The 15,682-nt window shown below is 53.1% G+C and overlaps 7 protein-coding genes across 7 annotated transcripts; 1 reads left to right on the top strand and 6 right to left on the bottom strand.

Annotated features, from left to right (window-relative positions):
• Positions 1-139: 139 nt before the first annotated feature.
• CMQ_3431 (alcohol dehydrogenase) lies at positions 140-1,271 on the bottom strand (the record flags this gene model as incomplete). Its single annotated transcript, XM_014319369.1, has 2 exons — positions 140-362; positions 424-1,271. The coding sequence occupies 2 exons, from the start codon at positions 1,269-1,271 to the stop codon at positions 140-142; spliced, it is 1,071 nt and encodes a 356-aa protein (XP_014174844.1).
• Positions 1,272-2,024: 753 nt separating this feature from the next.
• On the bottom strand, positions 2,025-3,477 carry CMQ_3503 (phosphatidylserine decarboxylase family protein; the record flags this gene model as incomplete). Its single annotated transcript, XM_014319441.1, has 2 exons — positions 2,025-3,357; positions 3,422-3,477. The coding sequence occupies 2 exons, from the start codon at positions 3,475-3,477 to the stop codon at positions 2,025-2,027; spliced, it is 1,389 nt and encodes a 462-aa protein (XP_014174916.1).
• Positions 3,478-4,114: 637 nt separating this feature from the next.
• On the bottom strand, positions 4,115-4,454 carry CMQ_3743 (uncharacterized protein; the record flags this gene model as incomplete). The annotated part of the gene is made up of 3 exons (XM_014319681.1): positions 4,115-4,209; positions 4,267-4,328; positions 4,402-4,454. The coding sequence occupies 3 exons, from the start codon at positions 4,452-4,454 to the stop codon at positions 4,115-4,117; spliced, it is 210 nt and encodes a 69-aa protein (XP_014175156.1).
• A 1,667-nt stretch (positions 4,455-6,121) lies between these two features.
• On the bottom strand, positions 6,122-7,501 carry CMQ_4083 (alpha-mannosyltransferase; the record flags this gene model as incomplete). Its single annotated transcript, XM_014320021.1, has 2 exons — positions 6,122-7,245; positions 7,312-7,501. 2 exons carry the CDS (start codon positions 7,499-7,501, stop codon positions 6,122-6,124), a joined length of 1,314 nt encoding a protein of 437 aa, XP_014175496.1.
• Positions 7,502-8,583: 1,082 nt separating this feature from the next.
• Positions 8,584-9,583, top strand: CMQ_4145 (uncharacterized protein; the record flags this gene model as incomplete). Its single annotated transcript, XM_014320083.1, has 2 exons — positions 8,584-8,954; positions 9,013-9,583. The coding sequence occupies 2 exons, from the start codon at positions 8,584-8,586 to the stop codon at positions 9,581-9,583; spliced, it is 942 nt and encodes a 313-aa protein (XP_014175558.1).
• A 1,164-nt stretch (positions 9,584-10,747) lies between these two features.
• On the bottom strand, positions 10,748-11,827 carry CMQ_4218 (glycerate dehydrogenase; the record flags this gene model as incomplete). The annotated part of the gene is made up of 1 exon (XM_014320156.1): positions 10,748-11,827. One exon carries the CDS (start codon positions 11,825-11,827, stop codon positions 10,748-10,750), a length of 1,080 nt encoding a protein of 359 aa, XP_014175631.1.
• A 2,106-nt stretch (positions 11,828-13,933) lies between these two features.
• CMQ_4207 (uncharacterized protein) lies at positions 13,934-15,082 on the bottom strand (the record flags this gene model as incomplete). The annotated part of the gene is made up of 1 exon (XM_014320145.1): positions 13,934-15,082. One exon carries the CDS (start codon positions 15,080-15,082, stop codon positions 13,934-13,936), a length of 1,149 nt encoding a protein of 382 aa, XP_014175620.1.
• Positions 15,083-15,682: the final 600 nt, after the last annotated feature.

Below are 15,682 nucleotides of genomic sequence, written 5' to 3' on the forward strand. Positions count from 1 at the left end.
ACCGGAATACGGAGTACAATTCTTAATCATTATCATTTTAGATATGGCAGGCACCAACTCCTACAGATGCAGAGGAAAAACACATGATACCCTATTGCTTTGACTTTCCACAGCTCCATACGGCTTTCACGTTGTCGGCTTACAACCTCGCCGCCTCGTCCTTGGGGTTCTTGACCTCGAGGAGAAGCTTGCCCTTGTTCTTGCCCTCAAACAGGTCCAGCAGGGCCCGGTCGGCCACCTCAAGGCCGCCGGTAAGGATGGTCTCGGACCGCTTAAGCTTGCCCTCGAGCAGCCACTGGGCGAGGTCCTTGAGCGCCCTCTCGTACTCGGTGGCGTAGTCCATGACGATGAAGCCCTGTAGCCTGCGTCGAGAGTCAGCATGTGTCGGGCAGAAGAAAGCGAGGGGTGGTTGGAGATGCTTACTTGATGCGCTGAGTAACGACCTTGAGGATGTTCTTGGGGCCCTGGACATTGCCAGAGTTGTACTGGCTAATGCCGCCGCACATGACGTAGCGGGAGTGAGGAGCAGCCAGACTGAGGGCCAAGTCGAGGATCTCGCCGCCGACATTGTCCCAGTAGACGTCGATAAAGTCGGGGACGGCGTCTCGGAGCTTCTTGGCAAAGTCGGGGTCCTTGTAGTTGAGGCCGACGTCGAGCTTGAGGTCGTCCTCGAGCCAGCGGACCTTTTCTTCGGAGCCGGCGATGCCGATGACGCGCTTGGCACCCTTGAGCTTAGCGATCTGGGCAACGATGCTGCCGGTGGCGCCGGCGGCTCCGGACACGACCACGGTGTCGGTCGGCTTGAAGGGGCCGGCGATCTTGTCGAGCCCAAAGTAGGCGGTCAGGCCGGTCATGCCGAGAGTGCCCATCAGGTCGGTCATGCTGAGCTGGCTGCGGGCTTCAGCTGGCAGCGCCGCAAACAGGTTGTTCACCGTCGCCTCCTCGGCCACGGCCACTTCGGTCCAGCCGGAAAAGGATGTGACGATGTCGCCGACGGCCGCCTTGGCCGAGCGCGTTGCCAGCACGCGGCAGATGGCGCCGGCGCGCATGATGGCGCCGATGGCCACGGGCGGGATGTACGACCGCTCTGTGCTGAGCCAGCCGCGCATGGCCGGGTCCAGGCTGACGTAGAGCGTCTCCAGCAGCAGCTGGCCGTCCTTGAGGTCGGCCTCGGTCGGTGCGGCCACCTTCTCGACCCGGAACGTCTCGCCCGGCACGACGACGGTCTTGGGCCGCTCGGCCAGCACCACAGTCGTGATCTCGCGGCTCATGATGGCGGGTGGAGAGGGGAGGTGGATGTGGGTAGGATATGGTTGAGATGTGTATAGTGTTGGGATTGGGGCAATATTTTGATTGACTTTTGAGAGCCTGGTCTTTGTTCCCACACATTTGTCTGGCTTCTGCAGGAACACGACACTGCCTTATATCTCGTCCATGGCGCCAAGCGGCGTGACTGAATCCCTGTCCCATCGCCGTCGGGGCAGCGCTGCTGTTTTCGGATGGCGCCCGTTGAGGTGGTCAAGAGAGGGGCGAAGAAGACATAATCGGGAGCTATGACGTTTCGGCCACGGCCCGGGCTACTGCTTTCAGCAGGCGGTCAGACGAACGCGACAGAACCCCCGATCTGGGAGGGGCAAATGGGGAAAAGAACCAGGGAAGGGAAGCTGCGTTTTGCCGAGGCTCGACGTGATACGAGTATGGAGTGCCAGGACACTTGTTGCATTAGTAAGAAACTGGAAATTTCCATGCCAGCTGGCCATTTATTGATTACACTACATGCCGAGTGATGGGATGTGCCGGTACATCCATGGCCACGCCGGTGAGAATAATTACACTTTGCGTGCATGTATTGCACGTGGATTCGTGGGATTTGTGACAGCCGCATAGCCAAGCAGTCTTTCTTTGTAAGAAACCTTGTTTCTTGTTCTGATGATTTTCCTGTTCCTGATTTTTATGACGAAGTACCCATTTATTTCCAACTTGATCTCTCTAAACTGCCCTTCCTTTTCCATTCTCACTACCTCTCAACCCTTTGACACCGATGAGCGCACCTTGGCCAGATGTCCACGAACCGGCACGTTGACCTCGCCGCCCGGTTGCGGGAAACCGTCGACCTTGACACCCTTGCGGAACAGCAGGACGTGTGACGAGCCGCCAAAGTGGAACATGCCGATCTGATCGCCCTTGGTGACATGCTGGCCCTCGCGCACGGTGATCTCGCAGGTGCTGACCTCGTCCATGCCGACACCGATAAAAGCCATCAGGCCAATGTCAGCGTTGTCGGCTTCAAAGAACACGACCGCCCGCGTGGCCAGCGCAGTCAGATAGCCCTGGGCGACGGTGATGCCTTTCGGATCGATCGCTTTGTCCTCGTCTGCCGTGCCCTCTTTGCGCGCGTTTTCCGGGTCGCCGACGCCCTCAAAGAGCGGCTCGCTAAAGTACGTGCCGTCCTGCACAAATGCCCGCCTCACGGTGCCTGACAGAGGCGCGTGCCAGCGATGGTACGACAGCGCCGACAAGAAGGCCTGGTACACCGTGGCGCCGCCAAACTGCTGCGCCAGCGGGTCGTGGGCCAGCATGTCCAGCACGCTGTACGGCTGTCCCTTGATCCAGAACTTGTCGCGCAGCTGGGCTCCGCGCACCACCGCAAACACCCGGCTCTCACACGCGTTGGCGATCACACTGTCGTCGTTCGGCGCCGCCACCGGCCGCGCCTCGTCGCGCAGCTGCCGCGTGAAGAAGTCGTCCCACGACTTGTAGCCGTAGTACTCGGCCGTCGGGTCGCACACAAACATGTCCTCGAACCGGTGGCTCGTCTTGTAGGGCGCATTGGCCACGGCCATCACGTCCTTGTAGCCCACCTCGCCGAACCAGCCGGTTTTGTGGCTGCCCAGCACCTTGGCAGACGCCGGTGTCTTCAGGAACTGGCCCCATGCGTTCAGCACCTTCTTCAGCATCCGGTTCACGTCCGGGTCCAGAAAGGCGGCATGTCCGCTCGGCGTGCCCATCACGTAGTCGAAGATCGCACACAAAGGAACCCCCACCATGCCGACGCTCTCAGCCGCGTCCGTCCACTCGGGCGCGCTGCTGAAGCTATGGTTCATCACATCCAACATGTGTCCGTGGTCGCGGATTTGTCGGCTTCCTGTCGGGTCGCGGTTGTAAACTTGCGTGTGCGGCACCTCGTCCCACATTTCCGTAAAGTACATGTAAATCCGCGGGTTCGTCTCGATCAACGCCCGGAACTCCTGCAGCACCGGGATCAGATCCTGCTTGGGATTGTTGTCAACGTGTTCCACTCGCCGGTGCAACCATTCGTGCTGCACCCGGTGATCGGCCGGCAGCCAACGCCCAGGACTGATCGACAAGTCAGCAGGGTCCACGTATTAGACATAGACACAGAGAGTCTGAAACAACATACTGGTTCCGTCGGTGCTCCGCCGGGATGTTGTGCTCGTCGCCGTGCTGCCAAACCATGATTGAGATGTGAAGGTGGTAGTCCGGTCAATTTGGGCGAAGAAAGAAACAGTGTAGCTCCGGAGGTGAACAGCACAATATAAAATGTTGAAAAGAGCAGCAGACGCAGCATAAAAGTCCTCTGTCCCGTGCGGAGAAGCAGTGGCGACTTATTGTTGCGCACTGCTATTGACGTCATGGCGCCAATATATCATGATATTTCCATTGCTCGATCCTGCTGCTGAATTGAACCGACGTCATGGATGCAGCTAAAGCATTATATTATCAACAGGTTGCCGTAATACACTTTGCCGCACCTGCCGTTTGCAAGACAAAGACGTCATGTGCACCTCTTTTCTATTTTGTATGGGAGCTGGATTGCAACGACAACCAGCCCTAAAGTGATGAAGTTTCACCCATATTTTGAAAAGAGACGACCAGACAGGATAGCAATATGGTCCGCGGCGGGGTGGTCGGCGCGATTCTATGGCACCAATCACCTGCACGAATCTACGCACGAAGTTGCAGGCACACAGTATCTTTTTGTCATGTTTCAAATTGTCGCTGCACAGGCTCAAACACAGGTTTCATGCCACATCTCCAATTCAAGTCAACTCCCACAAATATCTCTGTGTCTGTTTGTCCCTGCGTATGCGATTCACATGAACTTGTTAACCTCGTTGTTGACCAGGTTGTTGATCTCCGGGTCAAAGGCGGATGACACGCCCTCCTTGGAGGCGAAAGAATCGACAGCTAGATGTGTCAGTATTTGTTAATGAAAGGGGAGCGGAGAGCTGGGCTGAATCTCACCACTGTCGATGACGGTGTCGTATCCGGAGTCGGAAGTGTTGGACGACTGCTGCTGGGCAGAGCTTAATGACAAAAGTGATTAGCTCGCGGCCTAATGAAACAAACAAGCACGCTGGCGGCATAAGTGGCACTCACTCCTGGCCGTCAACGGCGCTCTCAAACTTTTCGATCTCGTCGCCAAAGCCCATTTTGACTGATTTGGAGTGGGAGTTGTTGGTATTGATGAGAGTTCTTTGGTAAGTGTTCTTGATGAAGAAAGAAAGAGAAAGAAAAGGAGGACCAGCAGGAGAGGCAGATCTGACGCCCATATTTATACATAGGCACACACCAGGCCGATAGGGGGTCAACGATTGGCCCTCCTTCTCCCCCTCTTGCCTTGGTCTATCCAAGCTCCCGAACCGGCGAAGAGGTCTACTCAATCATGCACGACCTCCATACCCCCCCTTCTCGTCTTCCCCCCAATCACCCCTCCAAGGAGAGGAGAGATTCGATACATAGTAGCAGTTCAATCCAGACCGGGCCTTTCCTAACTAGGCATGAGACAGAGACAGCCGTGGCCAAGCGGCTTGCTTGATTCTCGGTGCTGGAAGCTTGTTTCCTGGCTCAGCTGTTCATGGCACACCGGCAGGTCCACAGCAGTTCAGCCATTGGACTGTTGAACTGTCCGGCTCATGCAGGAGGGTCTCGTTCCCTCCCTTTGCTGATAACGAGAGGCCGGCTACTCCGTACATACACATGTATCGTACATATCGGCGGGGCCATCAAAGGAGCAGAAACACCGGCGCCGCTCACTTCTTCTCCTTTTCCTGGTCTCTCTTCCCTCCCACTCTACTCGTACAGGTAAACCCTCTCTCTACTCCAACTCCGACAAGCGGATTGTGGTAAAATGGCGCAGGCTAGGACAAGGTGAGGAAGATTGGAACAGTGTGCAGCACTCGCATGTGGTAATCAAATGCTTGACCTGTTTGTTGCGTACTCGCATCTGCACGTCTGTTGTTCTATGTGCTCTGGATCCTATTCTCAAGGCGGACAAAAGTGTATCGCCACCATTCCAGTCGCTCGGTCCAGCTTGTGTCGACTCAATCTGTGATGACAGTGAGCAGTCGCCATAAAAACACTCTACCGACCGAGCTAAGACCTGAGGCTGATAGGAGACGGAAGTCTTGGCTCTCTTGGCCAGAAAGCTTGTGTTTGTATTGCGGGTCTGCCCCACTGCCAGTCCGCTTGAAATCTGTTGGAATGTGTGGATGGAAAATAGCACGACATAAGTATGGAGTACGGAGTAATATGAGCTGGACATTTATTATCAATTTAGAAGCTGCTCGTCTCATGGGGAGAAATCAGCCGGCCGAAAAGGACTTGAGATACAACGACGCAACATTTGCGCCCTCTTTCTAATATCGAAACATCTCCGGATATGGTTTCACCGTTGATTGCATTCAATACTCCGTACTCTGACCTCTGAGGGACTGCTCTGACTGCCTGTTTCCCCAATTTCTTGGATGACTGAGAAAAGAGGAGGATGCCCACCTCGTCGCCTTCCTCAGGCGGTAAGCGTCTCCAATTCTCAGCTCTACCACTTGAAGTCTCGGCTTCTTATTTTGCTCCTCTTCTATCTCGGCTTTATAGGTCGCCTTAATTCACAGGCTTGTTAACTTCTGTTATTCCTTCCGGCAATACCAGTTTTTATGCGTATTAAGCACATGCAGTATGACGACAAATAAAATGACACAGATAATGGAAGATGATGGTACATGGTTATGCTGACGAATCGCTGCGCCAGGACGTTCAAAAAGCATCGCTTGCTTGAAAATAGGAAAAGGAACGAATCGACTCTGACCTGGCAGCCGGTAGCCTATTCCAACGCTTCGTCCCACGGTCGAAAGCTCTGCTCCTCATACGAGGGGATGCACTTGACCATTGCTGGTGGCTCTGCCTTCCAGTCAATCTTGTCATTGGGCGCGTCAACGGTGGCAAACTGTGACGTGTAGCCCTTGAGCTCCTTGATCTGCTTGGCCCGGTCGTCCGAATACTCAAAGTTGACGGTCGGCACGACGGCGATCTTGCCGTAGCCGTGGTACCACATGTCCTTGCAAAACAGCTGCGGCTCGCCCTGCTTGCACTCGCCCTCGGAAGGCCCTCGGAAGCGGATGGTGCCGTCGACAATGGGCGCAGCTGTGAACACGGCCCCACCGTTCCAGCACGAGAACACCTGGAAGGGATGATGCTCAAAGTAGCCCGACCGGCCGTCATCGTCATTCCAGAACAGGTTCCAGGCTGAGTTCCAATTGCCGTCTGGCGGGATCTCAAAGAACGAGTCCCCACCCATTCCACGGGCCACCCACACGTCATAAAAGGTCGGGTCCCGCCCGACATAGACCCAGTCGAGCCCACAGACCATGTCGGCGCCAAGCACCTGCCTCTGGTGCACCAGCTCGAGTATGTCCTCCGGACAGGCCGCCACGTCGTTGAGGAAAATCACCGTGGTCTTGGCCGAGTATCGTTGCCCGCCCTCGTCCCGCAGCGGCTGCAGCGCCATGTCGCGCAGCTCGGCTAGCCTGGTGATACGGTCGCCCTTTAGTGGGTCGACGTCGCTCGATTGCAGGTAGTATGTCGTCGCCAACGCGTCCAGGCTCGGCCGCAGCGCCTCCAGCACCTCTAGAGTCCCATCGCGTGAATTGCCCTCGACGATGGACAATGCGCATTTTTCTGGGCCGAGAAAGCGGACTACCTCGACGACGCTTCCAAGCAGACGCGGAAGAAGGCCCACGACTTCTCGGAGGTCAATGGCGAAAAAATATATTACTTCAGTCTGCTTGTCGTCTCTCGTCCAAGATTCTGATCGTTTCTGCAAAGAGGCGTACCGCGAGGATCCGGCTATTTTGGGGCATTCGAGTCGCGGCAGCACCTTGCTTTCAGGATCGAGGATTGCGTTCACGTAGCTCGTGAGGCTCTCGGCAGAGAAGACACCCGTGCCAGCTGCATCTGTTAGCATATGTCTTCCGCCTCCAATCCACATACTTCATCCAGCGGCAAGGCACATACTAGGCTGAAAGGCTACCGGCGCGCTGGGCGTAGGTTGAGTCGAGACCGCGTCTGCAGAAGCATTGTTGCCGGCAGTGGAAAATGGTCGTACTGGACGAAGCCGTGCCAGTTTATGCCCCTCAAAGTAGAGGGTTGTGACAATGATCAACAGGAAGCCAACTTGCCCAGCAAAGAGATATTTACGGCGCATGGCGAAAGAGACTGCTGGTGGCGGCAAAAACGAAGAGAGTGAAGAGTCAAGGAGGTCGTGAAATCATGTTCAAAGGGTCACGACGACGTGGGCAATTGAGCAACGAAGAGTGGTGTAATTGACTATTACCGTTGCGACAAAATAGAGGACGATCGGAACACAAAAGAAAGGGGGGCCTAATCTTTAGCGCCGCAGTGGGCCATCGAATCAATTCCTGGTGTAGCGCAGAAGTAGGCGGGAGAAATGCCCCACTAAACAAACAGGTTGTGCTGATGTCCTATTATTTCGCCCCACTCCGAATGCTGGCGTAATATTTGACACATCAGATATGCTTCCGTGCTCCCTTTTAATTTCTGTTTCAGGGCAATGCGCCATCTGCCGCCACCACTTTCACCACATCCACCTATTCAGTCCATCGCGGGCGGTTAACTCGCGCTGGTGAATGGCTGGCTTAAGCGTTTAATTGACATGGAACGTCTCTGCTGCTATAGCTTTTCTTCTCAGACGCGCCAACACGACATGCAGGCGTGAAACCAGGAGGTTGGATGGAGATGACTCGCTTTGGGGTGGCTTATCTCGACTCCCTGATCCCACCGGGAGCGTACTACGTAGTACATCATTTGACTCGCGTTGGGCAGCGGTGAAATAGTACGCAGCCAATGAAAAGGGAACTTACTGAGTGAAATAATTCATGATAGGCAGCATGGGCAGGCAGGCAATGCTGAGAATTGCAGAGAGCACGGACACAGATGTCTATGAATAGTAAGTAATAGGTCAGCCTGCATATTTGCACTTTTACACCTCTGCGATCTGTGTCAGCCGTCGCCTGGAAGGATTGCCAATAGTAACTTAGGCGCCGGCCGTCTTTCTGGCCACCAGCCTACACATTCCCGCTTCAGATACCACGCCATGGATGCGTCTCGTCCGCCCGGCCGAGTTGTACGGACTTGCCTGGGGCTCTGCTGTGCTCTCGTATATATGTACGGCCGTATCGAAGCACCGGGAGGGTGATCGGGACATGTGCTTACTTTTCCTGTCTGTCGTTATCGTTGATTCTTCGATCCTGTTTTCTGCTGCACATAATGTTCCTCGCTTTGTTGTGGCTGTTTGCCCTCTCCCACGCAATCCATCATGTCTCTGCCAGTCCAGCCGTCACAGCGGCGCCGTTTTTCTCCCCCAGACGGCCAAGAGATCGGCTCTTGGAGCTCGAACGACGCGACTCAACAACGGAGTTGAGCACATGTGGCTACCTCAACGGTAACATCGACAGCCCACGCACAGCCCAACCAGGGTTTGACTGCCGTATAGATACGGCACACGGGATCTGGGGCTTCTGTCCGACCACTGTTATTTCCGCTACAGACTGCGGTCTTGCGGCGGCTTGCAAGGACAGCGGTACGTGCACAAGCATCTGTCGCTTCAACACGAACACTGCTTTGACAACATTCACATGGTGCGTATAGATCTGTCTTGTGAGCTTTTTTCTAGCTGACACATGTCTGGGTTTACAGTGCGAATTCGGGTACTCTTACCAACTACTGCTCTACGGCTCTGTTGACTTTTGGCGTGGACCAAACCTACGGCTATCTAGCCTGTGGTGCAAGTTCAGAAACGCAGCATTACGATGTTTCAGCGACGGTCACGCCCTCTACCTCTTTAACAGCATCATCTTCGACAAAAACGTCTTCGGCCTCCTCCGGTTCCTCGTCCTCGACAGGACCATCCTCCGGAACAACCAGCTCCGTTCCGCTACCAACTACCTCAACAGCTGATTCCAACAGCAGTAAAGGAAACAGCGGGAGTAGTGTCGGACCCATCGTCGGTGGTGTTGTCGGCGGCCTGGCGCTTGTGTGTGCATCTGTGGTTGCGGTCATCTACATTGTCAAGCGAAACCGATCCAGGACACCAACTGATCAGGACCCACGACATGCACCAGAGACGCCACTTGCACCGCCACAACCGCCAGCTCAGAGCCTGTACGAGGTGGCTGCATCAAACGAGGAGGCAAAGTATCCGTTTGTGCATGCTTCCCAGCAAGACTACTCTTACGCAGTTGAACTGCCTTCAAATACGCATAACTAGGAGAAAGGGATCGCTTGTCTGGTTTTATTTGCTATGTCATATACCACTTATTTTCTCTGTATAATTTCTGTTTCATCTTACCCGAGTTACTATTTAGGGTTGCAAAGCAATCATTGGTCGATTTAGCCACAGCGATATTAGTCTGACTATGGAACTGCCGAGTCCTTGCTCTCAAAAGTGGGTGTTGATTTAACGGGCAACCGTGCAGATTTATCGTAAATAAATCGGCCTCTCGGTCAGATCGCGGCCAGGTTCACCCTCAAAGCTTTAATTTTTTCATATTCTTTATTAGCCCTCAAACCAAATTTGACTTAAACAGATCTTTGTTCTCCTAGCGAGGCTATCGACACGGCATACACAAGCACCAAACTACGCACCATGCTCTAAAATACTTACCATGCTTCAGCAACTTCACGACACTGTCGTTTCGATATCCTGCCATCATTTTTACATCCTTATTTCAAGTTGAAACCCGGCTGTTATTGACCGGGGCATCTAGATTCGAGGTTGTGCCTTAATGCTCTGCTGTAGCAAGTTTTTCCAAGTCTAGTATGCTGACTGCGAAGTAGCTTAGGTGTTCTGATGCAAACCCGCATTTGAATATACACAGTTCTACTGATCAGCACCGTTTTGCCCTCCGATATATTGTAGATCGTCTAACTCGACTATAACAGGTCATCTTCAACCACCGTTCAAGATAAAAACTACATCGACGTGGGCTTTCGATATCCTTGTGCTCATTGACGGCTTGTTGCTCGTCTACTCAAGCGATCATTCCTGTTCTACCCAGAATCCAACACGACCACTTGGATGACTACAAACAAGTGGGAACATACCAAGGCGTCACGCAGAATAAACGGGAAAGGCGCATGTTTTTTAAAATCAAGATACCAGAGAACGTTCGGATCAACAACGCGAGCACTACTTTATAAAGAGGATACTACCAGTGTCACTGGTCAGCACTCAGTAGTCAGTTCTTTGTACTTTGTGTGCGCGGGAGCTTCGTATACCAGAAAATAGCAGCCTTACAGCTGGTGCAGATCGCATGTTTTTGGCTTAGGTTATATAAGTGGTGCTCTAGGAATCTCTAGTGTATGACCGTGTATCAAGTGCATCTATACATCGAACCTGTATGCAGCCATATTCGTCTGGCGGCAGAAATCTTCAGGCCCTCACGCGGTCGGCATCGTAGGTTCCGCGGAGAAAGCGCTCGACATTCTCCTGAGCGGTGCGCCGGTAGTTTTCACGGGTGCTGGCAGCGACCCAAGCCGTGTGTGGGGTGATGATGAGGTTGAGATCCGCGGCAGCGGCAGCTGCGACGAGGGGGCTGGACTGGGAGGAGGCTGGCTCATGGTCAAAAACATCGACTCCAGCACCAGAGAGGCGGCCTTCACGCAGGGCAGAGACCAAGTCGGCCTCACAAACAATGCCACCACGGGAAACGTTGATGAGGATGGCGTCAGGGCGCATGCGGGCAAGCTCGCTGCTGCCGATGAGCTTCATGGTGTCAGGAAGACGAGGACAGCAGACGACAAGAACTGTGGCTCGTTGGAGGGCCTCGTCAAAGGCGATCCGGGGGGGAGAAGAAGAGGCCGAAGTAGCTGAAGTGGATGTGGACTCTGGCGCTGGATCGCCTCCTTTCCTGGCGGCCACGACAACCTGCATGCCGAGTCCGCCGAGCAACTGGCAGACAGCCTGGCCGACACCACCGTAGCCAACAATGGCGAGGGTCTCGTCACGACAGCTGGGCGGAGGCACACCACAGGTGTAGACGTGGGACATCAGAGTGCCCTCGCGAGGCCAGTCGTCGCGCGCGGTGGCACGCATCACGGGCAAAAGGCCGCGGCGCAGCGACAGATACATGGCAGCCACGTGCTCGGAAAGTGAGGTGGTGTTGCAGTTGGGGCTGTTGAGCACACGGATGCCTCGTGCAGCACAGAAGTCGAGGTCGACTGAGTCGGTGCCTGAGGCCATGACGGAGATCAGCCGCAGTCGTGGAGCCGCAGCCAGAGCCTCTGAACGGAGAGGCACCACCATGGAGATCACAATGTCTGCGTCTGCGATGCGCTCAGCGATCTCCTTGCCGGCCGACCGCTCGTACGCCGTCAACGTGAACGTGTACGGCTTGGGCACAACTATCGGCGGCAGCGTGGTGAGATACGTCTCCAGCGCTACAATGTGCAGATGCTGCGGCAGCGGCGGTGAGTGTACAAAGTCTGTTTCTATCGGCATGGTGGCAGTCATTGGTGTTGATGATGGTGGATGTTGGGCGATGACTGACGATTGAGGGGCTAATGAAATAATAAGAGCAGCCGGCGATAGCGATTAGGTTGAGACTACATCTGCAGCTTGTCCTCTTCTGCCCTTCTGGGCTTGGCAGATGAGTCGCGGTGGTCACAGATTAGTAAAGATGCAGCAGGGATGCAGTGAGAGCCCGGACTTGACAATGGCTTGGTGATGAGCACTGTATGTAGCATTGCTCGAGATCCGACGGGCTGGCGAGTGGTGTCCGAAGCATCCGAAGCAAGTTTTGGTTCCAATGCTACGCTGGTGAGCTAACCAGTGGACCTAGAAAAACCCGTGTATCGCAGTCTCGAAACCATGCTCACAGTTCCGTGTCAGCATCAAATCAGTATGGGAGTGACTGAGGCCGCCGTGTGATTGTGTGGGCTGTCGGCTTTCCACAAAACTTCCTGGTGGGAAAATATCATGACCAGATGCCCGACAGCCTGATTCCGACAATGAGCTTGAGACGAGTCTTGTCGTTATAACCGAAACAGCTTGTTGGCATATACTTCAATGCGCCTTTATAGGATGGTCGTCCACCGTTGGCAGTTGAGATCGTCTCGACTGACTAGGATGTTTTATTTTTTTAGCATGTACCCTTGTGTTGCAAAGCCGAACATGGAACCGGTTATCTTGGAGTGTATCGCTGTCAATGATAGAGTCTCCGTAGAGACAGTTTGGAGGATGGAATAGGTGCTGCAACTATTTCTTCTTCGCAGGCAGCTCCTGAAATCGTGCGGTTAGCGAAAGCTTCAACGAACGCAAATTGCCAAGACAACTTATAAGGAAGACTCTTCTGGCGATCCTATTCTAGTACGTTGACTGGTTGAAAGTTACTCCTTTGGTGGTATATTTTTAAATGTCGAGGTTGCATCTTGTACAGGCCCTTCTGCGAGATATTGGCTGCTCCGTGGTCCTCTATCGTAGACGTCAGGCTGTGACAAGAGGGCTTTGTCTTCGCGTCTTGGCTCTCGAGGGTCCATCTTTCAGTTAATCGTCGCGTGCAGTGGATGTAAAGAAGGGTCTCCGAGACTAAAGCAAATATATCAGGAAGTGCGGTTTGCTTTAGGCTTAGTATAGATTTGGGAAAGACAGTGTCATGACAACGATCTAGTAAAAGTCCACAGGCAAAATAAAAGTTGGTAGCCCTTGTGGGACAATGATGATTATAGGAAGTCGCGTTAGCGACAAACAAATACTGTTTAGAGAAAAATATTATACTACATTTAGAGACTATCCTACATAAGAAACAATGACTGTTCGAATCTCAACCCTACGGTGCTTTGCACTTCAGGGCTCTTAGAAGCGGAAAAGCAAAGACTTGTAACTTGCTTGTGGTGTTGGTTTAATGCCAAGTTTTAATTGCGTAGCATTTGTCGGGTCTGTTACCGAAAACTATGTACCCGAACAATGATAACGGGAGGAATGGCTAATCCTCAAAGCATCAGGAGCGAACTATAGTGACACGACAAGGCGGGCATTCATATGCGAAAAATAGAAAAGTGGGAACCTCTTCTTTGCAAGAAGTAACAATGTCAGCTGCGCGCAGCCGTCTGAATCTGAGCCTTACAATGGCAAGACCCTACACGCAAAACCGAGGATAGTGAAAAAGAGCAAATCAGGAAAAGTGGAAATCAGAAAGGAAACCCGAGTGAGATGGTTGGAAGCAAAACAGCCATTTTCAGTCGTTACGTCTCAGTCATGACCAGCACCTCTATCTCTAGGTAGTCTAAGGGGTGGAAGCTGGACATCGTCAAGCATCGAGGGCCATCCACCCAAGGCCTCGCTGAGAGGAGGCAGTCGGATCAACGATGGTTGGAAAGTAAACTGACTAAGAGCAGGCGGGGTCTCTCTGTCAGCTTCAACGTGCTGGTTTCCTCCGAAATCATTATGACCCGAGTTTTCGTCCGTGCCATTGACTTGTCTGCGAGGATCGGTGATCGTCATGGGCCATGCGTATCGAGCAGGCGGATGTCTGGGTGCGCAAAGAAAGGGGGTGTATGTATAGGTCAAGACTCCCGGGGCGAGCCAGTCCTGGAAGATGCTTCCTGCTTCGCCGCTTACCTAGGTGGCGAAGTTTACAGCGACCTCCTGCTGTGTGCAAATGAGCGTACTGTCGGCAACACGTATATCCATCGGGTCAGGCCCCAGAATTTTGTCTAGTTCCATACTGATATCTCTGTCGCTGTACCCAGTGGCGTTTCCAACGGCATTCGGCCATAGAGAGATATCCCCGTTGAGTCGGCCGATAACGTCCAGGTCATTCATCTTCAGAGTGGGAACACAGGGAATTCGAAGCGGGGAGAAATCTGCGTGGCCAAGCTCCAATCGAATCCAGGCAATCCAGTAGGTGACCATCCAAGTGAACTTCTTCGTGCTGTTGTCAAGGTTGCCAAGGACTGGGACTGGATAGCTGTACTGGTGAGACGCAGCCCAGTCAATCGGCCCAATCGTCTCATTGAGCGACGGGTTTCCGAAAAAAGAACGGACACAGTCGAGAATGTACAACCCAGACTCCCAGTGGTAGAGCTGCTGGCTCACGGGTATGATCTGGTGATGGTAAGCGGTTCCAGAGGGTGTTAAACCAGTGCTCGCAAGCCAAGCAGTCAGCTTCATAGGCACGTCCGGATCAGTAAATTCTTCCCGGCTGTTGTACCAGAAGACCGTCTCTTGCACCCGATCAACTATGGCAAGCATCCAGTGCCTATGCATCTCCAAATAGATCGGAATTATAAGGAAACGTTTATCGGATGAGTCTTCGTCCTGAGTCTCCGTGATCTTTCCGATCTGACGAGTTGTCCAGGCATCGAAGGTGGGAAACCAGACCAGGGGCAGGAAATCGTACAACACGAGGATAAGACCCGCTGTCACTTCCTCGGATGTGAATCTTGTGCACAGCTGCAGGAGACCTTCCATATTGAATAGCGATGCCACAAACTTCTTATAGCGAAAGCCGTAGATCGAAAGCGACGGTCTAAGCCAGCCGTTACGCGCCCACACCCCAGGGAAATGATCGTCCAGCGTGGCATCAATGTCGAACTCGAAAACGTGGGTTGTGTAAAAGGCAGGTCTGAGACGGATGGCAGAGATCGATAATCCACTCGGAAAATCAGTACGCAAAGTCAGCCCTGTGTGAGAGCGTTCACGGAGTTGGCCCGTTGACAAGTCTACATCAGAGGACTCTTGATGATCCCAAAACTCTGGGTTATCCATGCTGGTGGATCGTTCTCGATGCAGATAGAGGGGCCAAGTAGAAAAAAGCAGAAAGAGTTATTGTTGGATGGGAAGAAAAAGTTGTTTGAAAAAGGAGGGGCGGAACTCGAATGTAGTAGAAAAGTAAAGAAAGGGGCCGAGAACTAATAGACAGGCTCCGACATCAGTTGGCGGCCTTGTCGTAACTGACGAGTGCCTAGCAAAACAGGGAGAAATGTGACCACACCTGACGCGAAAAGACACGGTAAGAAAGAGCGTGAAAACAAAACAAAAAAATCAGACGAACTCGCTTTTTGCTCAGCCTACACTTGTAGTTAACAGACCTTCTACAGCCACGGCATATTAGACAGACAGATTAGTGCACTGAGTGATATTAAGTTCAGTCCTACGATAAGAAAGTTATAACATAGTTGCGGAACTGGCCCGAGTCCAGGGGCAACTGCTGATATCGATCTCGCCATGGGTTTCCCTTCTGACAAAGAATCAGAAAACTCCGGCTACGGCGAAGTAACACCAAATATGAAAAGATGTGAAGAACCTAGCTACGTGATAATGAAAAGTTTCAATAGCCAACTTCCAAGCATGGCTAGTCGAAGCATT

The sequence above is a fragment of the Grosmannia clavigera genome, assembly GCF_000143105.1.
Source record: "Grosmannia clavigera kw1407 unplaced genomic scaffold GCSC_113, whole genome shotgun sequence".
Lineage (NCBI taxonomy): Eukaryota > Fungi > Ascomycota > Sordariomycetes > Ophiostomatales > Ophiostomataceae > Leptographium > Leptographium clavigerum.